Raw genomic sequence first — 22,260 nt, 5'->3', positions numbered from 1 at the left:
GAAATTTATACATCATTTAAACTTGGGACTTGGACTTTGCTTCTCTTCTTTTACCAGCCTCAAAGCAGTTCCTTTAAAGATGTTAATGATGAACTTAATGATCCATCTTATAGAGTTGATTAGTTATGATGTAAATGACAGTACGGATCCCATATCATATTTAGATGATCAGCATTTCTGCATTGTTGAAGACACTCAAATAAGCTGTCTAAAATAACATGTAAATATCACACTGAAAAAAGCACGAGGAAAGGCTGTAGCAGAAAGGGCTGACTCAAGAGCAGATTTACCTACCAGTGGCCACCAGAAAATGTCCATTTCTTTCTGATGCGGGATAGAACAGGAGGAAGATGGATGTACACTACCTCATCTTTTTTCTCTTCTTCCCCAAATTTCCTCCCCAAAACAAGAGGAAGGTCAAAATGTCACCTGAAAAAGCTGGATGGAGCTAGCAACTTTCTGTAGGCAGCTAAAGATGTCTGAGCTATGAATGTTCTATTTATTGAGGCTAAAGGGCTGAGATCTTTTTTTTTTTTTTTATGATAGACAGAAACTGATGAGCCTGTCAAATAGTTAGACTCTAGAGGATGAAGGTATGTTTTATACCTTTGCATTAGACTTCAAGTTCTGTCCTTTGGCGTATTGGCAAGGCCTGCATTTCACAAGGGATAGACTAAACTAATTCTCATGTTCCAGTCCAGCGGAGTAAATAAACAGCTACATTCTGCAGATGTTGCAGATTCAAGGAGAGCCCAATTAGCAGCATCTGAAGGCAGCCTGGCCTGTCTCCCTGGGATAGGGCACGCGTGACCGTAGGAATTCAACTGACAGGATGGAGTTCTCCTCCTAATTGGAGCTTTTGGTTGCTACTCCAACCTAAATGATATTGTGCACAGTAAGTCAGCACAGCTCCACTGATCTCGCTAAATATACATCTGACTTGCACTAGCTGTAGGCTGTCTGTTCCCAGAAATGAGCGCCGTGGGCCTTATTTTGCTCTGCAGGAACTAAGGGAACTTGAAGCAAGTGTGAGAAGGCTTTATTATTCTCAGTTATTCCCAGGTTAATACAGTGGAACCTCTGGCTCAGGAGATTCCTGTAATCGCTGGAAGGTTTTAGATTAAGGATCTCTCTTTACTGCCTATTTTTGTATTCTCTCTGCTAATATTTTGCTGCTGACTATTGCTGCAGATAAACAGTTCCCAAACTTGTTTGCCTTTGCATCCAGGGTATGGGATAATGGGGGATGAAGCAGCTCTGAAAATCCTTTGCCAGAGAAAGGAGGAGAATGTGAAAGATCTGGAACAAGAAGTGTCTATGGGTGTCAGGAGGTCAGAGCTTAACTGCTGCTGCACAGTCTTTCCCCATTGGGATTACTTTCAGGACCTTTGCCAAAAATCAGGGGCTTGGCTCAGCACCTGTGGCCCCTGGTTCTGTCCTTGCTGAATGCAGTGCCTGCTCCTTTCCTTGAGTTTCTTTTTAGCACTGCAAGTGCTGGTCTGAGTACTCACTTCCCCAGCACAGCCCGTCCTAGTCCTAGAAGTTCTTCAGTAACCCACTTGTAAAGGAAGCCCTCATGTCTCATCTACTGGACTCTTCCCAGGTTATTTGATCTGATCAGCTGCTGTTCTTTCATATAAATCACATTCACATTTATTTTGGTTGCAAATATTATGCACATTTGTACACAGATGTATACCGCATCACACGCATGCATATATTTGCATATGCAAGTGTGGTAAAAATGGAGTCAGCATCTGAGAGAAACAGATTTCCTTGATGAGCTTGAAATATGTTACAGAGCCTACGTTTTTATCAAATGAAGTGCTTTGGGCTGGATTTTGCTCTAACTGGGAATGGTTGAGGACAGCTGCGCTCGGTGCTGGGCTGGGAAGACCAGCAGAGAGTTGGTGCGGAGGAGGTTGCACCCGAATGAGGTGCTGTGGAATGGGGCAGGCAGAGAGAAAGAGGGGAGAAAATGAGGTATGAAATGAGGGAAAGAGAGTAGAGACCTGACCTCATAATCACATTGGTAGATACAAGAATTAAGCCATTTGGTAGATTTTTTTTTTTAGTTTTATTAAAAAATAAGCGTAAGGGAGACGCAAGTGATGAATTCATGCACACTCACCATCTAAAGTTGTCTTCACACTTTAGAAATATCAAAAGTGTGATTGCCTGTGCAAGGATTGTGTGGGAAAAGACACTGATTTAGCACATTCTCATTTTATTGTAGAGGTTACGGGACACAGTGAATAAAGGAGGGGATGGCAGGAAGAGGAAAAGATAATCACAAAGGAATTTAAGACTTCTTTAGATAATAGACTTTTATCACTGTCTCTGCCAGATTTCGTGTTGCTTGGCAACACACTTTAATCAAACTTTCCAAGGGTGGCCACTAATTGTATGTTTCTTGTTTCCCCCGAGTCCTGATTTGCAGAAGTGCTGAGCAGTTACAGTTAAAACAGGTCAATGGGAGAAATTTTTTGTATGTATCAAATGCTTTGCAAGTCAAAGTACTCCAAAAATTGTACACTGGGGCTACAAATCAGCTAATAAAATGTATGGAATATGTTTTATGGCATTCATTTGCACATATGTAGAAAAGGGACACCACTTCTTCAAGAATGCCCAAGAATCAAACATTTTGGGACATTGAATCATGTACTAAAATTCCATGATACTTTTAACTTGAAGTGCTGGGAAGACTGGCTGGAGTGGCCTTTCATGGCACTGCCTGCTTGGCTTCAATTACTGAGCCTTTGAGGGCTTTCTTCTGCACAGGGTGTCTAAGCAGCAACACTTTCTATCTTGGTCACAAGTGTTAGGTTGAGGAAAAAAAATACTCAAATAGTCATCTCGAGGGGAATGTAAAGCAAAACCAGCCCCTTCCTTTTACTCAACTTTCTGCTTCTAAGCGTTGGCCTCATCTGAATTTCTACTGACTTATCTAACCTAAGAACCACTAGGTTCTTAGATCATTGTTAAGTGCAGGTCTGTGTTCAGGTCTTGTTCTGTTGAAGTCATCATGCAGTTTGATCAGACTGAGGTGTAGGAGAAAGATCAGACCCTTGGCCAGACAGTTTTTGCTGTGTGCACAGGAGGGAGCCATACCTGGAGATGTTGTAGCTTTGGAAGGACAGCAGCCCTCTTGCCTGCTGTGACTTAAACTAAAGTTTGGAAACCTTTTCCTTCCTGAAGTGCAGACAGGTCTCTTTGATATCTTTTTGAAGGAAAAGAGCAAACATTAAAATTAATCTTATTTTTGTCCTGTTACTGTAGGATAACGCTAATGTGACTGCGGGCCATATATAATGTGCTGGCTGGCTTCATCCAGCCCCTAAAGTGCTTCTTAATCTGTGTATTGACGATCACAGACCATCTAGCTCTGCTAATGCACAGAAGACTATTAAAGAATTTCTGTATTAGCCTTTTATAAAAGGATACAAGCATGTGTAGGAGGTAAGTAAAACATGTAATGTTTTAATCCATTAGGAGTAACTGTGGTTCTTAATTCAAAGCCTAGAGAAAGGCAATTTATTTGAAAAGTACTTTCTGTCTCTACAGTACCTTTTACTGAAATATCTCAAAATGTTTTCCTCTAATTGTTACACAGAAATAAAGAGATGCTGCTGCTTAGTATGTAGAACCCTCTTTGGGTAGGTCAAAGATGGTTGACTCACAGCTCACTGCCAAATCAGAATAGTGGGACTTTGCACTGCACTTCACAGAAATAATTTCCCAGACAAACTATAAAGCAATGAAAAAAGCTGCCTTGAGGGTCTTGAGGCTTCCATGTCCAAATTTTGTATTGTTCTTAATGCAGATTTATGTGAGGCAGGGTGGCTTACAGCTAGTTGATACTCAAAGTTGAAATATTGTAAATGATGGCAGTTTTTTATTAAGTTAGTTAAACCCAATGCAAATGTCTGTGTTAGCATTTTAAGTGGATTCTGGCCTCATTTATCTTGATTTGTGGTTGAAATTGTGTTTACAGTTGTGACACTAACCTGACTAGTACCGTACTAGTTTCTGTTGACTGATTTCATGTGAATCGATGGCGCCTCTGGGTTTGCAGAACAGACTTTGACTTCTTTGGGAAAATGTGCCAGGGAGAAGGGTAAGGGGTGTTAGATGATGAAGCAGCAGCTTTAACACAAAATGCCTGTTCAGGGTGATAATTGTCCTAAGGAAATAGGCCAGTGCTGTGTCCCTCATGTCACTTAGTACTGTCAACCCCTTTTCACCACAGCATTTGTGCACATGATGCCGCACTACATTCAAGAACGTGGCTGGATGGAGATGCTATGGTGTAAGCAGGCGTTTGGAGTTTAAGGTTTGATATTTTCCTTAGTCAGCCTGCTTTAGCCTATCTTTGTCATTTTTTTTTAAAAACCTGGGATGAATTAAAAGTTGTTCAGGGGAGAAGAGAAAGACTGGCACTTGAGGTCAGAGGTGACATGATTTCAGAATTGTTGTGCTTTTTGAGCCAGTTAAAGTTTGCTCAGCTTCTGGATCACCTTGACACTTGCTCAGATTACAGCAGTGCTGTCTGTGGATTACCGCTGTGTTTAATGGCAATGGACTGGTTGATGCCTAACATTTTAATGTGTACTTAGCCTCTGATCTGTGACAAGTCTGTAATTGTGTATTGAAAATTCTTTAAAGCTGTGTGGTAAAAAGTGATTAGTGATCACTTTTGGATTATTGACTTAATTTCCAAAATTGAATGCCTAGTCTTCTGGGTTTTTGTTTGTTTTAATAGTCAGTAATGTAGCTTGATGGTAGAAAAAACTGTAGTTGTGGTTTTTTTTCACTCCTTGGTGTAGAGTAGCTACCAAAAGGATTAAAGGAAAGAAAATGTTGACATCATTATGTGGTAAAGATACAGTTTGCCAGTCATGCCAAAGTGTCATTTTACTCATGCCAAATTCACCAAAAACTTTTGCAATTGTTATAATTAAATACCACTCAAAGGAGAAAATATGTTCTTTTACTCTAAGCCACTTCTGTGGTAGGGGGAAGGGGAGGGCATAGATCTCCTTTCAACTCAAATCCAATCCACTGTTATCCCTACAAAGACTGTTAGAATAAATATTGCCCTGTGACTGCTAGGATAAATATTGGGAATTATGAGATTGTCTTTGAAGAAAAGCATATTTTAAGAAAGCATGAACCCAAAATGGATTATTTTTGTTTGAGTAGTCTTCTGCTTTTTGGGGAGTAAACAGACCTCACTGACTTCTTTAATGTCAGAGGTTGTTATTTTATTTACTGTCCTGACATCTCCCACACACTCAGGCTGCTTCCTAATGGCAGAAAATAATGAAAAGAAATGGTGAGTGTTTGTAAAGTAAATATTATCACTGTTGGGGGAATCTGCTGCTGGCAGAGCCCCATATCTAACCAGCTCAGCTGTGCAGTGATAGTGCAAGTCCAGTGCCACATTCTTTCTATCGGCCTTGGCTTGCAGTTAGGGAAATCACAGTTAAAGAAAGATTGTGATACAGATGGGTCAGAAAAAAAAACCTTGTTTGTTCTGGAACCATATTCAGTGTGTATTTGAAGTCATCAGAATAATTCCTATTGGTCTAAATGTTTTAAAATGAACCTAGTGTAAGCTGCTATGAGAGCACCATTTATCAAAATGTTGTGTTCTGTGGAGTGCTGCATCAGTCTTGTTGAATCTTATTAGTTGTTACTTGTAGAATCTTATTAGTCGTTACTTGTACAAGAAAACTCTTTGAGTTACATGAATTGCTTGTATTACTAAGAGTTGTAGTCTCGAGCTCCCTATATATGATGATGTACCGATAAGAAGACCGTAAACGTGTGAGATTGAGAGCCAGGAGATGAAAATAGGACAGGGTCAAACACTGCAAAATGGACACACATACAGAAAGGGCTTGGGTTAAGGTCTGAAGGTCACTAGAATAGTTTGAAGCGGGTGCAGCCATGGTTGAACTGTGTGTTCTCCAGCTAAGTAATGAGGTCTCTCAAGTTTTTGGATAGAGGTGATCTGTATTTTGTACTGTTTCTAGCATATGACCTCTACAACTTTTTGGTGCTGCAAAAAGTACAAAAAATAAATAAGAGCAGTCTTATCAACATATTGCTGCACAAAGTTGTGTTGGGTAAAAAACAAACAGATGCCACATACACAGCACCATAAGGATTTAAGAAAACACATGATTCCTTTTAGGTATGTGGCTGGATCAACTCCAAGCATGTGTGGCAGGATGGGGATCAGTCTGACTAATATGAAATAAGTTGGCATCTTCTGGTACTGAGCTTAGTTTCCTGTGTAGCTGAGTGAAAACCTGGCACTGCAGCACGGCAGTTGCAGTGAACCTGGCCTGGTGTGAAGCTGAAAGCTGGATAAAGGACCCTGGTGTAAGATCCTTTCCACGCATCCAGTTTTGTCATCCAATTTTCACCCTAAGCATCCGTCTAACAGGGCTCAAAATCAAGTTTACAGAGTCAGTGGTATTGTTCATTGCGTAATTGTATGGTCACCCAGCCAGATGCAGTGAACTTTGATCTGTGTGCATTATTCATCAGCCATATAGAGTTTCATGAACAGCTGGCAGGCATTTGTGCAAAGGGGAGAAGTAAAATGTGCAGATTTTGGTCAGTTTCTCCTCACTGCTACTGTGACAGTTTTTATGTCTGTGAGACTAATGTCAAACTTTCATAATTGTTTTCGACACAAACAAAAGTTTGTTTGCTTTAGATTAATTTCAGTATTCCAAATATTTTTTTTAAAAACCTGCTAATCTCCTGACTAGTTTGCCTAACATTTGGGAGGTTATTTCAAGTGGGCTTAGAGTTTATAGAATAGCTGAGACGTTATGCATAAAATTCAGTCTGTTCCAGTGGAAGATCAAAGGACTGGGAGTAACTGAACTTCCTACAGAGTCTGATTTCTCATATCAGCATTGTTACTGACTTCCACATGCCTTTCCACCCATTCCTTATCTACTTGTGCTCCTCACCAGCCGGACACAAACCAGATCTGATCCTGCAGCCACCGAGCCAAGTTAGCCTGGTGTTGTGTATTATAGCCAGCACGACCTGCTGAGAGACACAGCAGTCTGGGTCTGCTTAGATATATACGTCATGTGTGACTTCAGCACATCATGGTAAAGGAAATCACAAGTCAGTTGTCAGCAGAATGTGGTTGATACTTTCTTTTTAGCTCTGCAGATGCTTTGAAGTGGGCAGTCTGGTCAGCCATGCCTTTTTCATCTGTACCAGCAACGCTTTCTGCACCCATAAATCAAAGCCTTAAGTGGCAAAGGCTGAAGTACAGGGAAGGAGGCAGGTACAGGACACCAGGACATGATTTTTGTTAGATGCTGTGTTTATGGAATAGATCTAGAGGTCTGCATATCCCATTGTTCTCTGTTCCCATCTACAATGCTCAGGATATGTGGAAGACTCAGCCAGCATTTGTTTGTGGATAATCGGGTCTGGGATGTCTGTGTCTCCAGGGCATGTAGTGTGCCTTCAGGCAGCTGCACAGCAATGAATTTGCCAGAGTTATCCTGAATCATTCTTTGAAGCATTCACTGATCAAAATTGAATACAATAAGAATCTTAACTGAAAGAAACAACACTTCTCTGAATTGACCTGAATTCAAGGACGTTTCTCCCTATTTCTGGTACTTCGAAAGCTGTTGTACTGAGGTTCTTGGACTTACTGCTGTTGGAGTATATTACTTTGTACTATTGCACTGTGGTTGTCTTTTCAAAGTTTAGTATCTATACATATCAATAGATGGACAACTGTTTAGCATTTTTATAAACTAAATGATGTGGGCAATGAGTCTCATTGATGGGCGGGTTTTTCTGAACTGCTGCCATATTCAGCAGTAGTTCTCCCAATAGTTGGTAGGCAGCTGGTGTTTATGGCTCAGCTACTGCAATGAGTGTTGTCTCCAGAACTTCTGCCCCATGACGTGTGCAGGAGGCAAGGCTGTCACAGCTCCCAGGATTTATTTGATTTTTTTTTAGTCAATGTCTTGGCCAAATATGGAACATTTAACAATAAAAAGGGTTAGAAAAGAAGACGACCTTTAGAAGTATTTAGAATAGAGGTAAATATATATAAAATACGGAAGAAACCTGAGTAACAGGTGCAATGTGTCTGGTTTTCAAAGGGCACTGGAAACTACCAGGTGTCTCTGCTTTAGATATGCCAGGCTGATAAGGGGGGAAACATATACATTTAAAATCTACAACTTCCATTTCCAGTCCTGAGTTGGTTTTGTCCTCACTAAAAAAAAACCACAAACGAATCCTTCCTCTTGCTACAGGCAAGAATAAAAGACTATCTGAGACTTCTGTAGATTTTGATTTGGAAGAAACAGTACCACACAGATGAGAAAAAGGAAAGCTAGGAAATCCCTGATGAAATCTCTGCAGTGGCATATTCCTCCATATAGTTCCCTTGAACTAAATACAATTTTTAAATTCCTACCTACTCTTTTTTATTTTTCTTTTATCTATATCCAAAGTCTCATCTCTCAAAGGCAGGGAGAGAAAGCTATGAACAACAGATACCCTAATGAAGGTGCTTTTTTTTTTCCTACCTGGGATTTCTGCATCAATAATTTAGCAGGTGATTAAAATTGTAGATCAGCAAAATGAAGCAGGTACAGGCATCACAACCAGGGTGAAATATCTTCCATCTTAACTTCAAAATTAAATGACAGAGAGCAAAGCAGCATATCACTGCTTTTGACTAATGGCTAAAGTGGCTGAGACTGAATAGGGGACAGCTTTGCAAGGACCGAGAAGCCAAGAAATTTAGTAGGGTTCAGAAGGATAAAGCTGCTCTCTACAGTCACCCAAGGCAGACACAGCTGCATCATTTCTAGCCAAGAATATTGTTGGTTGGGATGGGAATAACAGAATAGCAGCAGAGTGCCAGAATAACGCTGCTACCTCAGGAATCAGTCCAGAGCGAGGGAAGGGGATGACTTCTTCCAGGATCAGTGGATAAACACAACTATGGACAGATGGATGATTGAAGTAATCTCTGAGGGATATTCCACAGAACTGCAGGGAAGCAAAAATGGTGTGTAGGGGGAGGCACAGAGACTGATTTGTCTCGTCATGACCGGGAGCATGACAAATTTTAAAAAACCGAAAAACATTCTTCCCCATCTTCACCTAACAAGTGGGATATACAAACAAACGATGCTTCCAAACTAGTAAATTTTTTAGGAATGTCTGTTGAAAATAGTCCAAAATAAACCAGTAAAAGCTCTACGTTCAGGTATTTATATGGCTGTCATCACTGTAGTATCTAAGCAGTAATTAATGAATTAGGAATGTCGGTATAACACAACATGGCTGGCAGCTGAGATGAATTAGATATGTTCTTTTCTGATCTGTCTTGTCGTACCCTGGCAGCTGATCTGACTAGAATGATTTTTCTCTCTTGCTGCTCCTCAGTTCCTCTACTGCAGTTCAAATTTTCCATAATTATTTCCCATCTCTGATTTTAGAACTCTGAAAAAAAGCTGCTTTTCTTCACTTTTTCCAGATTTGGATAACCTTTCACCTTAACATTGATGGTTACTTCAGGTAAGCAGGTAGTAGTGAAATATATGTACCGCATTTTATTTGTCATCATTTGGGTTACAGGGACATCAGTGGATTGAGGTGTTGATAAGACTACTGTATTTTCTTCTCCACTTTCCTAAGCCGCCTCTTGTGTTGTAAATTAAATTTATGCAAACTTAATGCTGGTGATACACAATGTTCATGTTCATCTTGTGACCAGTTTAATACTAATGGGATTCTGATCTGTGAGCTTTGTTTTATTAAATAATTTGTGGTTCATTAATGACATAGTGGGGAAGTATAATTGCACTTCGCGACCTTGGATAACTTTTCATGATGCAGGGCCAGAGGGTCTGCTTGCTTTTGGGGGCCTCTAACAATCATTTCCTGTTAGGACTTGCTCTGACTCGCCCCAGCTATCTCAGAAGCAAACAACTTTTAGTTATTTTTCTTGCCTCCAGTAATATACACTTATTTTCCACAGTTTTTTCCAGGAACGTGAGTGAAGGAAATGTATATAAACCCCCTGAATTGTTAACACGGACCTTGGAATTTTTGGTAGCGCATGACATCTCATTGTTTGGTAGCACACAGAAACCACCCTGATCATCCTAACTCTTTTTGGCAGTTTAAAGGGAATTTAATGAGCTCATTGATAATTAAGATTCTTCTATGCTTGCCATGTATAGTAATGGGAATATGCATAAATTAGGCTCTTTTGAAAATCTGCATGATGTAGAAACATTTTGAGCAAGTCAAGATCTGCTTTAGTCTGAAACAGTACTTTATGTTGAAAAATACATCACAATCATCTTAACACCACTGAAAGTACTTCTACTTACTGGAAGAAAGGCTGTCACTTATCAATTCAGAAAAAATAGCTACGAAGTTGTTTTAATTTCCCCCCATTCTGTTAAGAAATGTCTAGTAACCAAGAACCAACTATTGCTAAGAAACTGCTAAACTGCAGTGGTGATGGTGAAGAGCAATTGCAATAAAGCCACATTATGATGGGTTCAATTTTCTGTCCTGATGCCACTGCCTGAAATGGATCCATATCTTGGCTTATCCTTTGACATTAGATTTCTTCTTGATGCTGGCAGAGCTGTTGTTATATGTCCAGAAAAACATTTTTTTTTGACTTTGTGATCTCAGAAAGCGCCAGGACATAATGTTAAGTGCTGAGGATTTAGGTAGCGCAGTGAGCTGTGAGATGATCTGGATTAGAGCCCTGACTGTCTACCCCAGGATGACTAGAAATCTGGGTCTCTGAAGACAACTCAGTACAATAAAAATAATTTTGCCTCCCCTTTGCTATTAGCTTTTGAATGTGTTGTTTGTTGTGATGGTTTCTCTGTAGCTATATTAGCCAGGAGAAAATGACTCTTCCTGTCTCAGGAAAGTGCATCATGTTGTCTTGGCTGAATTTAGAGTAATGTATGTACAAGACCTATAGGCTGCCATTCATAGTTCTAAGTTTTGAAGGGAGATTGAAGGCAGTCGCCTTCCCTCTTATTCAGATATGTCCCTTTGTTAAGATTGTGGAAAATGCTTATAATATTATTGCTTAAGCATTATGAATTCTCTGCATATACTGTAGCTCTTCAGAATGCTTCCATATCACGTTCTGGACCACAAGTTTTCATGTGCCTTAGAATTCAGTGGGATTTGAGGCTGCTGTGTATTTTGTAGGATCAAGCACCTAATATTGATGCCGTGCCATTAGTCTTGAGGTTAATTGGAAGACCTTTATTTTTTCCCCTTGAGTTTGCCTAAGCAGTGATGAATACTTAAATTCTAGGCACAGCTCCCTCATGGGAAGACTACAGAAGAAATAATTTCTCTTTCCTGGAGCCAAAGATTTGGGAAAAGGAAAGAAAGATCTGCCTGTGGCAGCGAACAGGACAGTCCCCGACTGTTTGTACTCTTCCTGATGGGTAACTTTCTGTTTAAAGAATACAGAGAGCAGCCAGGGTCAGAAACCTGATGAGACATCAATATCGTATGTGCTTCTAAGGAAGGAACTTAGTGGTTTCCTTTTAAAGGAAGCTCTATTAATTTAGCATTAATAATGTATTGAACTTTAAAGGTTCAAGGATATTGAGGCCATTTCTTTGAAGCTGCTGAGTGTCCCCAAACCACATCGAAATTAACGGGAGTGGAGAGCATGCAGCGCTATTCTGAAGTGAGTGTCACAAGATAATTTGCTTCTTTTTATTGCATTATTTTATAGAGTTCTTCAGACTTTATATCTAGACATGATTAAACAACTTATTGGAGAGGAACCACCCCATCTCACACAACACAGAGTGGGCTATTGGTTCTGCTGACACTCCTGTCAGAGACTTTGGAAAACACTAAGACACCAAATTGTATTCATGTGGTTTTTGACATGTTTAGTTATGTCGTAATGTTATGCCACATTGTTTCTCACTACTGCCAGCATATATATGAGACTCACCCTATATATGAAATCTCACCCTTTGGTCCAGGTTTTTAATGGGAATCTTATCAGGAAACAAAATTACAATAAGTAGAAAATACACAGAATAGCCAAGTCTCTGTGCCACAGCAAAGTTCCCATGATAGTGCCTTACTTTTGCCCTCTGATGTGATAAAACCAGGTCACGTCCATTTTGCTTGCATTGAATACTGTTTGGCATTCACAGCAGCAGTGAGAGCTTTTACACATGGGATGGCGGAAGAGGGATTTATGGAATTGGAAAGTATTAACTTAATGAAAGAGCATTTGCATGTTTTCCGAGCAAAACGTTATCCAAATAAATAAAAAAATCTGGCATAGCTGGTGAAAGCATTTTATTTATTGATCCCTTTATAATCCTTTGTTTTCTTTTTCCTCCCTCATCATGTGGTGATGCATACAATGTAGGCTGTAATATTCATAAGCAGACTAACCTTTCTTGTTGTAACTATGCACTTATAAATGATGCTTTATATAGTGCCTGAAGTGTGTGTCGTTAGGTTCTTTTGATATAAAAAGGCTGCATAAAAACATCTTAAATAATAGCTGCAATTATGTACAGACTTGTTTTAAACAAACTGAACGTTAATTATAGAGGGCTGAATCTTCAGCTAATTGCATCTGCTTAGTTCCCCTGTTTCCAGGTCCACTTCATACATGTGTACTCCATTTGCTTTAAGAGGCTGTCGTGGTTTGATTGCGGGATGACAATAAAACTGTGGCAGATGTATTGCTAACCCTCTCTCCCCCCTTTTCCCCCTTCAGCCCCTCCCTCTCCCCCCGTTCCCACTAAGGACAGGTGACTGGGAGGGAAAGAAGGACAGAGAGAAGAGAGTTGGAAAAATTAAAAATGTTTTACTAATGCTGCCAATAAAAATAGAGAAAATCATACAAAATATACAAAACCAATCTAGAAAGTCCCGGCAACTGCTCCGGCAGATGTGGGGCCGGCACCCAAAGTCCTGGACTGGACTCTGCAGCCAGCCAGAGCTGGACCCAGTCTGTCACTGGGCCTCAGTTTGCAGGGACGACTCGCAAGGTCCTCTCCCAATGTCGGCCATAAGGAAAAGGGACGAGGTCCTTGTGATCCCCCACTTTTATATGAAGTATCACGTGAATGGGATGGAATACTTTAGTTGGTTAATTTTCAGTTCACCTCCTGCTTGCACATCTGGCGAGATGCATCATTATCAATGACCTTGCATTCCATTGCTATGTCTACCAAAACATGTACCTAACTTTCAGGAAAACTGCAGTTAGTAAGAAGACTTTAGCTGACGGGGAAATTCACTAAAAGAGAAACTTGTTTTTGACAAAACCAGGACAGAGGCAAAAGCAGCTCCTTCTATGACTGAAGATGTTGAAACTGATTTTTAGAATGAGAAAGTCTGTTTTCCCTACAAATTTTAGGCAACTCATTCCTTGTGTTTAACAGTGTGCAAAATATCCATATAAAATGTAGTAATTAAAGCTATTTAAATTAATTACAAAGTATGTACGTTACCTAAGATTCTGGAAATGGAGTTTAGCAAAAAAGATTAAACTTTTCCTTGTAGCTTGTTTTTTTAAACCACCCTGCACTGTTCCCTGTAGGGCTAATTTTGTATTAGAACACATGATCTTCTGAAACACTACAGGAAAATTCCTCCAATTTTAATTTCTGTCATTGGCACAGCCATCTTGGACTACTTGTCAATGACTGCAGAATGTACCTTGAGAGTGATGAAGCTGCTCAGAGTGAACTATGGAAATCTGAATGGAAAGTCACATAGTATTACAAGCAATAGCTCCTGCTGGCTGGGAGAGAAACAGGATCAGGCCTGTAAAGCCCATAGTCTGTGGGACACAAAAGGTGGATCTAAGGGAGGATCATACCAGCATCTAATTCCTTATCATTATATCTTTCATTTCAGTGTGTCACCATTCTGATAGCAGCTTTGAGGATTTATTTTTCTTGTAGTAAGCACTGGGTCATTTTTCCGTGAGTTTCATATTAAAATATTAGCAATGAATTAGTGGTTTGCACTAAGTTTATTATGAAACTATATGGCTCATAGTTGCAGCTTCTTTTAATCTCATAACTATGCAGAAGAGTTAACAGTGATAAAAACCTTATCATGCATTTAATGCCACGGCAGTACTAGCCAGGTTATCAGAAGCAAGACTCTTAGGATGTAAATTAAGGACAGATAAGCAGGCAGAGTGATTAGTATAGCAATTAGAAGAGATCAGATCAATAAAATTCAGATGAAAAAAAATTTTTTCCTAGCTGCTGTGAGCCTGGTTCTCTTCAGTGTAGCATTTTTTATCTGTGTGAAATGGCAGTAAAGTGAATGGAGAATTCTGATCTGCCAGGATTCTACTCTTGGCTTATGCTCACATGAGAATGACATAAATGATGGCATCAGATACAAGACTTTTTATCTTTTATTTAAGTATAGAAAGTAAATAAGTAATCGTAGAATGACTTGTTGATATCTTGCAAATAAGCATATTTACTGAGGGGTATTTTGTATTAATTACGGCATTTTATATTATGTCAGCAGTAGCATTCCAACAAGATGAAGATCTCTTTGTGCTGCAAATTATATGCAGATATTTGAGCATCTGCACCATGGTACTTGCTATGTGATACAATGTTATCTGATGATTTTAAAATAGTTTTACTGACTGAGCAACAGATTCTCTTTGAAACATAAACCTACTCATTTTAACCTCTAAACTGGATACAGTTAACTGATGACTTTATAGGGCATTGGCATCTTTTTTTTGGCATCTTTTTTCATCTGCAGAAAAAATGCTGTTTGCATTTACTGTACTTTTTTATAATCCTGTACAATGCTGTTTCCCTATACATGGAAGTCACTAGGAAACAAAAATGCACGACATCTTGCAGAACTTAGCCTGTGATTTTATGTTCCAAATGAGACATACCTACAATAATCTGACAAAATGAAAGCAACACGTGTCATATCAGCTCCAAATAAATATCCTGTCTCCTCCACAGCAGCTGCACTGAAAGAGATCTGACATAATGGTGTTATATCAGCAGAGCTACTAATCTCAGATACTAGTGATTTCAGTACCGAGAGAGAGGACGCTGTAGCAAATGGAGGTCATTCAATATCCTTTAGCACTTTGCACAAACGTGGCATTTTGCACCGTCCCTGCGAATGGCAGGATCCAGCGCTGATGCTGCCGTTGCTGTTGCAGAGCAGCTTGTGCAGGTAACCTGCTCCTAACAGCACCGGGGCTATTCAGATGGGCCTGGTTACTTTGGTGCCTTGCAGAAGCAACAATATTTCTTGGAAGCAAATGGCATACTCTAGGTTTTAGTGGTAAAAGCAGAAGTCTCTGACATATCAGAAATTATTTCTTTTTTTTCTTTTTTCTTTTTTTTTTTAAGATATTTAACCCTCTTGAGGAATACAGAATTACTTTCTAGACCTTTGGTCTCCTTAGTACCTTAAGGAACAGGTCATGCCAAAAAAAGTTGCTGACATAGAAGAGTTGCAGAGTTCTGGTGGGAACACAGGAGTTTCAGGATCCACAAAGCAAACACATTTATGGTCCTAAAGAGGGAGAATTGCAATGAGAGGTACAATAGTTTAACTGAAATAAGAAGGATGTGTAGAGAATTTTGCTATTTTCAGTGTCATGAGGTGGTACATAGGAAGAATCCTTTTCCTTGGCAACAATTCCTGAGCCAGAAGGTTGAACCTGTTTACCCAGGCTCAGTGCCATTCTGTCAGATGGGCACCGATACACCAATTGTATAGACCTCGTGTTGCATGTGCAACAGGTGTAAGTGTCCCAGATAGGACTCCCAGCAAGGACTGTCCATATGTCTGCTCATTCTAATTTTACATTCCCTTGTTCCATTACTAATCCAGGTATGGGTCTGAATATGTTTCAAAAATAGAGAACAGCTTTTTTCTCCTTTAATAAGACCTCTTGCCCACTTGTATAACATAGATTGGAGTAATGGTTTAGAAGAAGATTTTAGAAGACAAACTTTCCTCTCTGGCCTTACCAGACCCCCTCCTTCTGCAGTCAGAGAAATGAGAGCTTTATAAATCTTTCCTTTCTAAGCAAAGTCCCTGTAGGATCCATCAGAGTAAATCTTGGGCACCAAGCTAGGTTTCATGTGCACAGCAGAGTGGAAATCTGTGTTCCATCACTCTCTGCACTATTTTGCAGGATGTTTTGCCTGAACTGGTATAAAACATTGAGACTTCAGGGTTCAAGAAAGAGCGTGGAACTGAGGATTGTCTCCTTCGCTGCTCTCTCACAACAACCACCTGCCTTTCCTCTTGATTTCCGTAGTGGCCTCAGTTCTCTGTAAATCTGCAGGACTCCCAGTGTTGCTCTTGCCCCATCTTACATATTTTATATGGCTATAGTACATCATCTTATTTTGCTTATCGTACTCCTTTCTATGCGTTTCATTTTCAGGTGTATTGAAGAGATAAGGATCTGGTATCTGTGGGATGTGCAGAGTGATGCCAGGTCATGCTCTTCTCTGATAGCTGAAGCAATTGCACAGACATCCAATTATTTAGTACAAAACTTTGATAATCTAATTTTCTTGCATGTCTCATGCAGTCTGTTCCATACTAATGCAACAGATTGGGAAAAATATGACAAAAATCTGAGTTTTCATGATATTCCTTTTGGAATTAGCATTACTAAGTGTTGGGGCAACAAACTGAAGCAGAGCTGCAGAAATGGCCCCTTTTGATTTTGCTTTAATTTAAACTCTGAATAATGGATTACATTTTTCTTCTGGAGCTGGCATATATCATTTAGACTGGCCACAGAGTGGGCAAAAGCAATACATTTTTGATTGTATATGTTTCTATGAACACTGACAGAAAGCAGGTGCATTTGAAAATACCCATCCTTCCTCTATCTCCATACATGCTTTTTTCACCCACTTCTAAAATGCAGCTGCCTTTGGCTGGCTGAACCAGCTTTAGCTCTGTATATTGCTACTAGATGCACTTTAATGCAATGGAATTTTCTGGGACATTTTAAGTAGAAGAATGATTGCTGTGCTTTGTTGGGACTCACATATTAGTATCCTCTCCTATTGCTGAAGCATCTGGAAATCTTTAAGGACTTCTGTTGCAGAGCGTAGAGGCATAAAAGCAACCTGCATAAACCCGTGCTGAGATCCAAAAAACTGCAGTTCAGACTGGATATGAATATTTTGCTGCTCATATATTTTGATTATGAGTTGGGATGTGCCATTTTCCAAATGTTAGTGTAGTACAGTCCAGTGCAACAAAGCCATACACAGCTTGAGTTCTCTAGGCAATGGTATAAAAGCTAAAATAATGAAGATAATGTCATCTTCAAACTGTAAAGAGTGCACAGTGGAACAGTCCTTTCAGTTTAACATGTCACCATTCAATTACTGTAACAAGCATCAGTACTGCAAGGAGAAATGTGCATCCCCTCATAACTCATTCCGCTGGTGTGTCTGGATTTCTGGTAAAGCAGAGTGTTGGTCCTTCTGTCAGTATGTTTAATTAACTTCAGCTTTACTTTTGCTTCTGCAATTTAGAGTCAGTTAAATCCTAAATATTGTTTTGTTACTGGTAGAACAGTATGTAATGGTCCTTGTCTTGTATTCTTTTTAGTCTGAATGTCGCACTTTCTCTGTAATTTTTAATGACAACAATTTTTATTATATTGCTGGAACTATTCCTGGGGTAGTTGTGTCTTTTGTATATAGCATGTGATCTACAAATGAAACTGCCACAGAAAGCTGCTAAATCCAGCATCTTCTGTAGCTGAGTATTTATGTTAAAAAATATTGGGTGAAGTGCAAGAGATTGAAAATATCTCATCAAATAAAACCAAGCCCAAACTTAAGCTAATGATACACAAGGTAGCTGAGCTTTCTGTAGCTCAGTGAAAGAGACTTGCTCTAAATATGAAAACATCAAGCAAAATACAAGTGGAGGCAGAACATATTTCCTTATCAGCTCTGTTCTGCTATGGAAATCGACTGCACATTTGTCTTGCTGTGTGTCTTTATGCCCTTTGAAAGTATTTCCACCTAACAGGGATCTTACATTTTGACCACAAAATTTGCTCCAGTTCTGATTTCCTTGAAGACAAAGACAAGTAACGACTTTATGAGAAGCAAACTGACTGATCAAGACCTTTCTACTCTTGGCTTCTCAGGAATTTAGAGAAGTCATTTAAGCAACAGTCTCATCAGGGGCAAACCTTATCCAAAATTTACATTTTTATTGTTGCAGCCTTCAGAATATCGGTCAAAGAAACCTTTAGATGTGTAACTGCACTGTGCTATCAAACGCAGCTGTAATGGAGCTGGATGTCACACGTGTGGAACAGAAGCAAGTACCTTGCCTGGCTACCGGGGTAACACAGCAGACAGAGAAGATAGCAACAAAAATGATAGTCCTGCCTCAGCATTATAGCATAAGCCAAGATTCGTGAAGCTATGGGCTTTGAATTTCTGTTCCAGTTTTGGAACTCATGGGAACGTGGGATGAGAGGAGAAGTGGTTATAGACACAGCTTTGCCTGTGGTTCACTCTGTCACTTCTTCAGAGTGATTGTTGGGGAAGTTGGGAAAGGAAGGGGAGAAACTGCTTTTCAGTCCACCAACTTTGACTCAGATATTGATTACTGTATATGAGCCCATTCTTTTTCTCTGCATTTTTATCCCATACTGAATTTATGGGTGGGACAGAAACCATCATTAGCACTATAGATCCTCATTTTCTACCTGAATTTTTAAGTTCAGTAATCAGTTCTTTAGAAGCTGAGTATGTTTTTCTGTATGAGAAGCAGGGAAAAGGTCCTCTAAGATACAGATGCTTAGCATAATTCAATAAATTGAATAAACATCACTCAAGAACTTGAGGAATGGCTCTTCTGTAGAAGATCATACCCTGTTTAGAGTTTCCAAAGTTTAGGTAATTAAATATTTCCTATGCCTTGCCTTAATTTTCTGCTGTCTTTCATTATGTCTTTCTAGCTCAACAAAATTCACCAAAAATCCATGAAGGCTGGTGGGCTTATAAGGAGGTGGTCCAGGGAAGCTTTGTTCCAGGTAAGTGTAATTTTAAAATCTTAATTTTTATTAAATATTTTTTCACTGGAATTAGTATAGTTGGGTTTGGAAGAGATTTTTTGGGTTTGGTTTTTTTTGTTTGGTTGGATTTTTGTGTGTGTGTGGAGAGACACCTTTCTGAGAGAACTCTGAATTACCCAAACATCTTGAACATTGGACTAATCTAGCACACATCCTCAAGAACTGGTCCAGAAGGACAATTATCAGCAGCTCCCTGAAGCAGCCATGCAGAAAGCCAGGGTAATTTGGGGCACCTTTCTTGCAGACTGTCATGTTTCTTTCAAATTCAACTCTGAAACCTGCAAGCCTCAGCAGAAGACAGAAATCCCATGAATTTTTACAGAACAAACAACTGTTTTCAGCAGCACCTAGATTTTGGAGTCTTTGAAAACCATAAATAAAGCATTTCAAGGATGCGTTTTATGGTTATGATCTCAGACTAACACATCACAAAGGGTATGTTAGTGCATACTAAGTTGATCCATAATGTTAGCAATCACATGTCAGATCTCTTATGAGATGCTAATTAGCGGCGGAGAGGTGATGGCTGCGGGGCAGTCTGAGGAGCTCGAGCCCAAGTTACTGACTGATGTGCACCGAAGCAAACAGCTATAGCCATCTGCTAAGATATTTCCTTTCCACAGCTGTTTGTCCTATCCCAGGGCTGAAGTCACCACCCCCAAAGATATTAGAAAGGAATTTTTGTCCAAGACTCTGTCACTGCAGTTCAAAAGTGGCACCTAAGTTAATATGATTGACATGAATACAGCTCTTTAGCTGCCTGGGGGAACAACCAGAGGCACAGAGATGACTAATTGGGGGTGCTGGCATTGTGAAACACTCCAGGATGAGCTGCTGGAGTTTGTCTGTCACAGCTTTGGCTCTGTGAATACTTTTCGCCTACTTCAAAGCAAAGGCACTGTCTGTCTTTGAACTCTCACTTCTTTCATGTATAGTTGTGTAAGAATGCATTGAGGAGTGTATCACAATACGGCTAGGTTAGAATATGCCATTCAAGAGGTTTTGCTCTTAATATTCTGTTTTCATTATATTTAAGTCAAGTCCTAACAAATGTTCTGGATCCTGCACAAATTTGTCTTTGAGCAGTTCATAAAATCAAAACATTCTTCACTACATTCCCCAAATCACAAACTCACTATACTCTGCGAGAAATTTTAGAGAAAAAATTATTTCAAATCCCTTTCTAATATAATATGTTCATCTGGATTATTTTTTTCTCAGATTCTGGGATTCAGAACTTAAATGACGTGTTGTAAAACAGTGGCAAACTTCAAACCCGAACATACAATAAAGTTTCTGAAAAGCTCATATATTATGCCATCCCCCAATAGGGGTCTATTTCGTACATTGAGGTTGGTGATCACTTAGTTTGGCTGCCTAAATAATACAAAACATAAACCTGCTGATGGCTACTCCTGCATTGCTCCCTTTTGTACTAACCATAACATTTCTTCTAGTCTTATTTTGGGACTTCAGGAGGCTGCAGCACCACTCACCGTCTGCTATGTTTTTCTTGTCAGTGAAAACAGTGGTGCTGTCTGAGCTACAGCAGCGTTTGGAACAGCCTGCACACACTCTGCAAAATCAGTCAGGCTGGTGCCAACTCTAAAGAATTAACCAGCCATATATAATTATTTAGTGGAACAATAATAGCAGTTTTTCTTTTAGAAAGCAATATATTGGAACACTTCATTTCTTCAGGGTGATAAAGCATAGATTCTGGAAATCATTCACTTATTGATTGGAACTTAGGTTAGTATGTATAATATTTCAGCTTTGGTTGTCAGTTAAAGACAGCTTGAAGGAAATATATTCTGTACCAAAGATTTTCTTGGTTTCTTACTTCCTTTGGTGATTCTGCAAAAACTGACTGTTTACAAATTGTGTAAATAGAAAGGAAATTTTTTTAAAAAAATATAATGAAATATAATCAAAATGTAAAACCATTGTCTCACTTTTCAGTGAATTATTGATACGATTAATTATTTTAAAACAGTGAGGAACAGATGAGATGACTGCTTTTAATTTGGAAGAAGAAAGGAACACTGTTGAGGGGAGACATTTGATGGCCTCAGTTCTAATACAGATATGGCGACATTTGCATGTCCTCATATAAAATGTAACCAAATTATAGCACTGAGGTTTGAGGCACTCTCACATTAGTAGTAGCGCTGTACTTAATGAGACTATCAGAATAAGTTTGTAATTTTGAATCTTCCATAAAAATGTAAAGAGGCTGATGAAAGAGTGACTCACACCTCAAAGGTTTGATTTATCCCTGAACTTAAATATGAACAAAGTGGAATTTAGCATATTAGGATCTGGTTGTAGTTCTATATAATACTGTACCTTCACAAGGAAGTACAATTCCATGTGGTACATCTTGGTCTCCAGAATTAGTCAACATTTAATCTTATTAAAAGAGTTTCATGGGTACTATGTCTGAATTAAAGCTGAGTTTTCCAGATTAATTATTTCACGGGTTGGATTTTCCTGACAAAGCCTCCAATGCTGCTGTTATGTGGATACTCACATTTTACTGAGGGATGAAATGTCTCTTGGCAAGTCAGTGATACAACTGAGAGAACCATGTCATACGTATTTATAGCAAGAAGTGTGTTTAACAATCTCAACCTGTGTCTCTGAACAACTTCAGGCTTTGTGGGTCATTTTATGAATTTACCTGATTTTAATACAAATGTGAATCTGCTTGCTTTCACGAATAGATGGATAAATAATGCAAGATACTGTGTTTGAGTGGTGATCTGTAATATTCTCTTTCAATAGCAATCATAGCAGTGGTAGAAGAATCAAAGTTGACATTGATTTTGAAGATGTATGTGTGAGAAATGGGATTTGTTTTTTCCTTTAAGAAAATGCTACAAGTTGCTGCTGAATAGAAGTGCCAATTTAATGATATTCTAGGATGTGCGCTAGGGGCATCTTGCCTGTGTAACGGGCACATTCTTTGCAAATTCAGGTGAGAATACGCCAGGTGTTCATGCATCTGGCTGTGGTCCAGCAGTCTTTTGTCTGTCCAGTAACTCTTAGTAATTAAGCAGGATTAAGGG

At 39.3% G+C, this 22,260-nt stretch overlaps 1 protein-coding gene across 1 annotated transcript in view; it reads left to right on the top strand.

Annotated features, from left to right (window-relative positions):
* The window catches only part of CA10 (carbonic anhydrase 10), a 164,264-nt gene that overhangs the window by 17,066 nt on the left and 124,938 nt on the right, over positions 1-22,260 (top strand). The window contains exon 4 of the mRNA XM_065647607.1: positions 19,073-19,147. Within this exon, the coding sequence (XP_065503679.1) occupies positions 19,073-19,147 (75 nt within the window). The remainder of the gene's footprint in view (positions 1-19,072; positions 19,148-22,260) is intronic.

Source organism: Caloenas nicobarica, chromosome 18 (genome assembly GCF_036013445.1).
Source record: "Caloenas nicobarica isolate bCalNic1 chromosome 18, bCalNic1.hap1, whole genome shotgun sequence".
NCBI lineage: Eukaryota > Metazoa > Chordata > Aves > Columbiformes > Columbidae > Caloenas > Caloenas nicobarica.
This window is presented reverse-complemented; position numbering and strand designations above follow the sequence as displayed.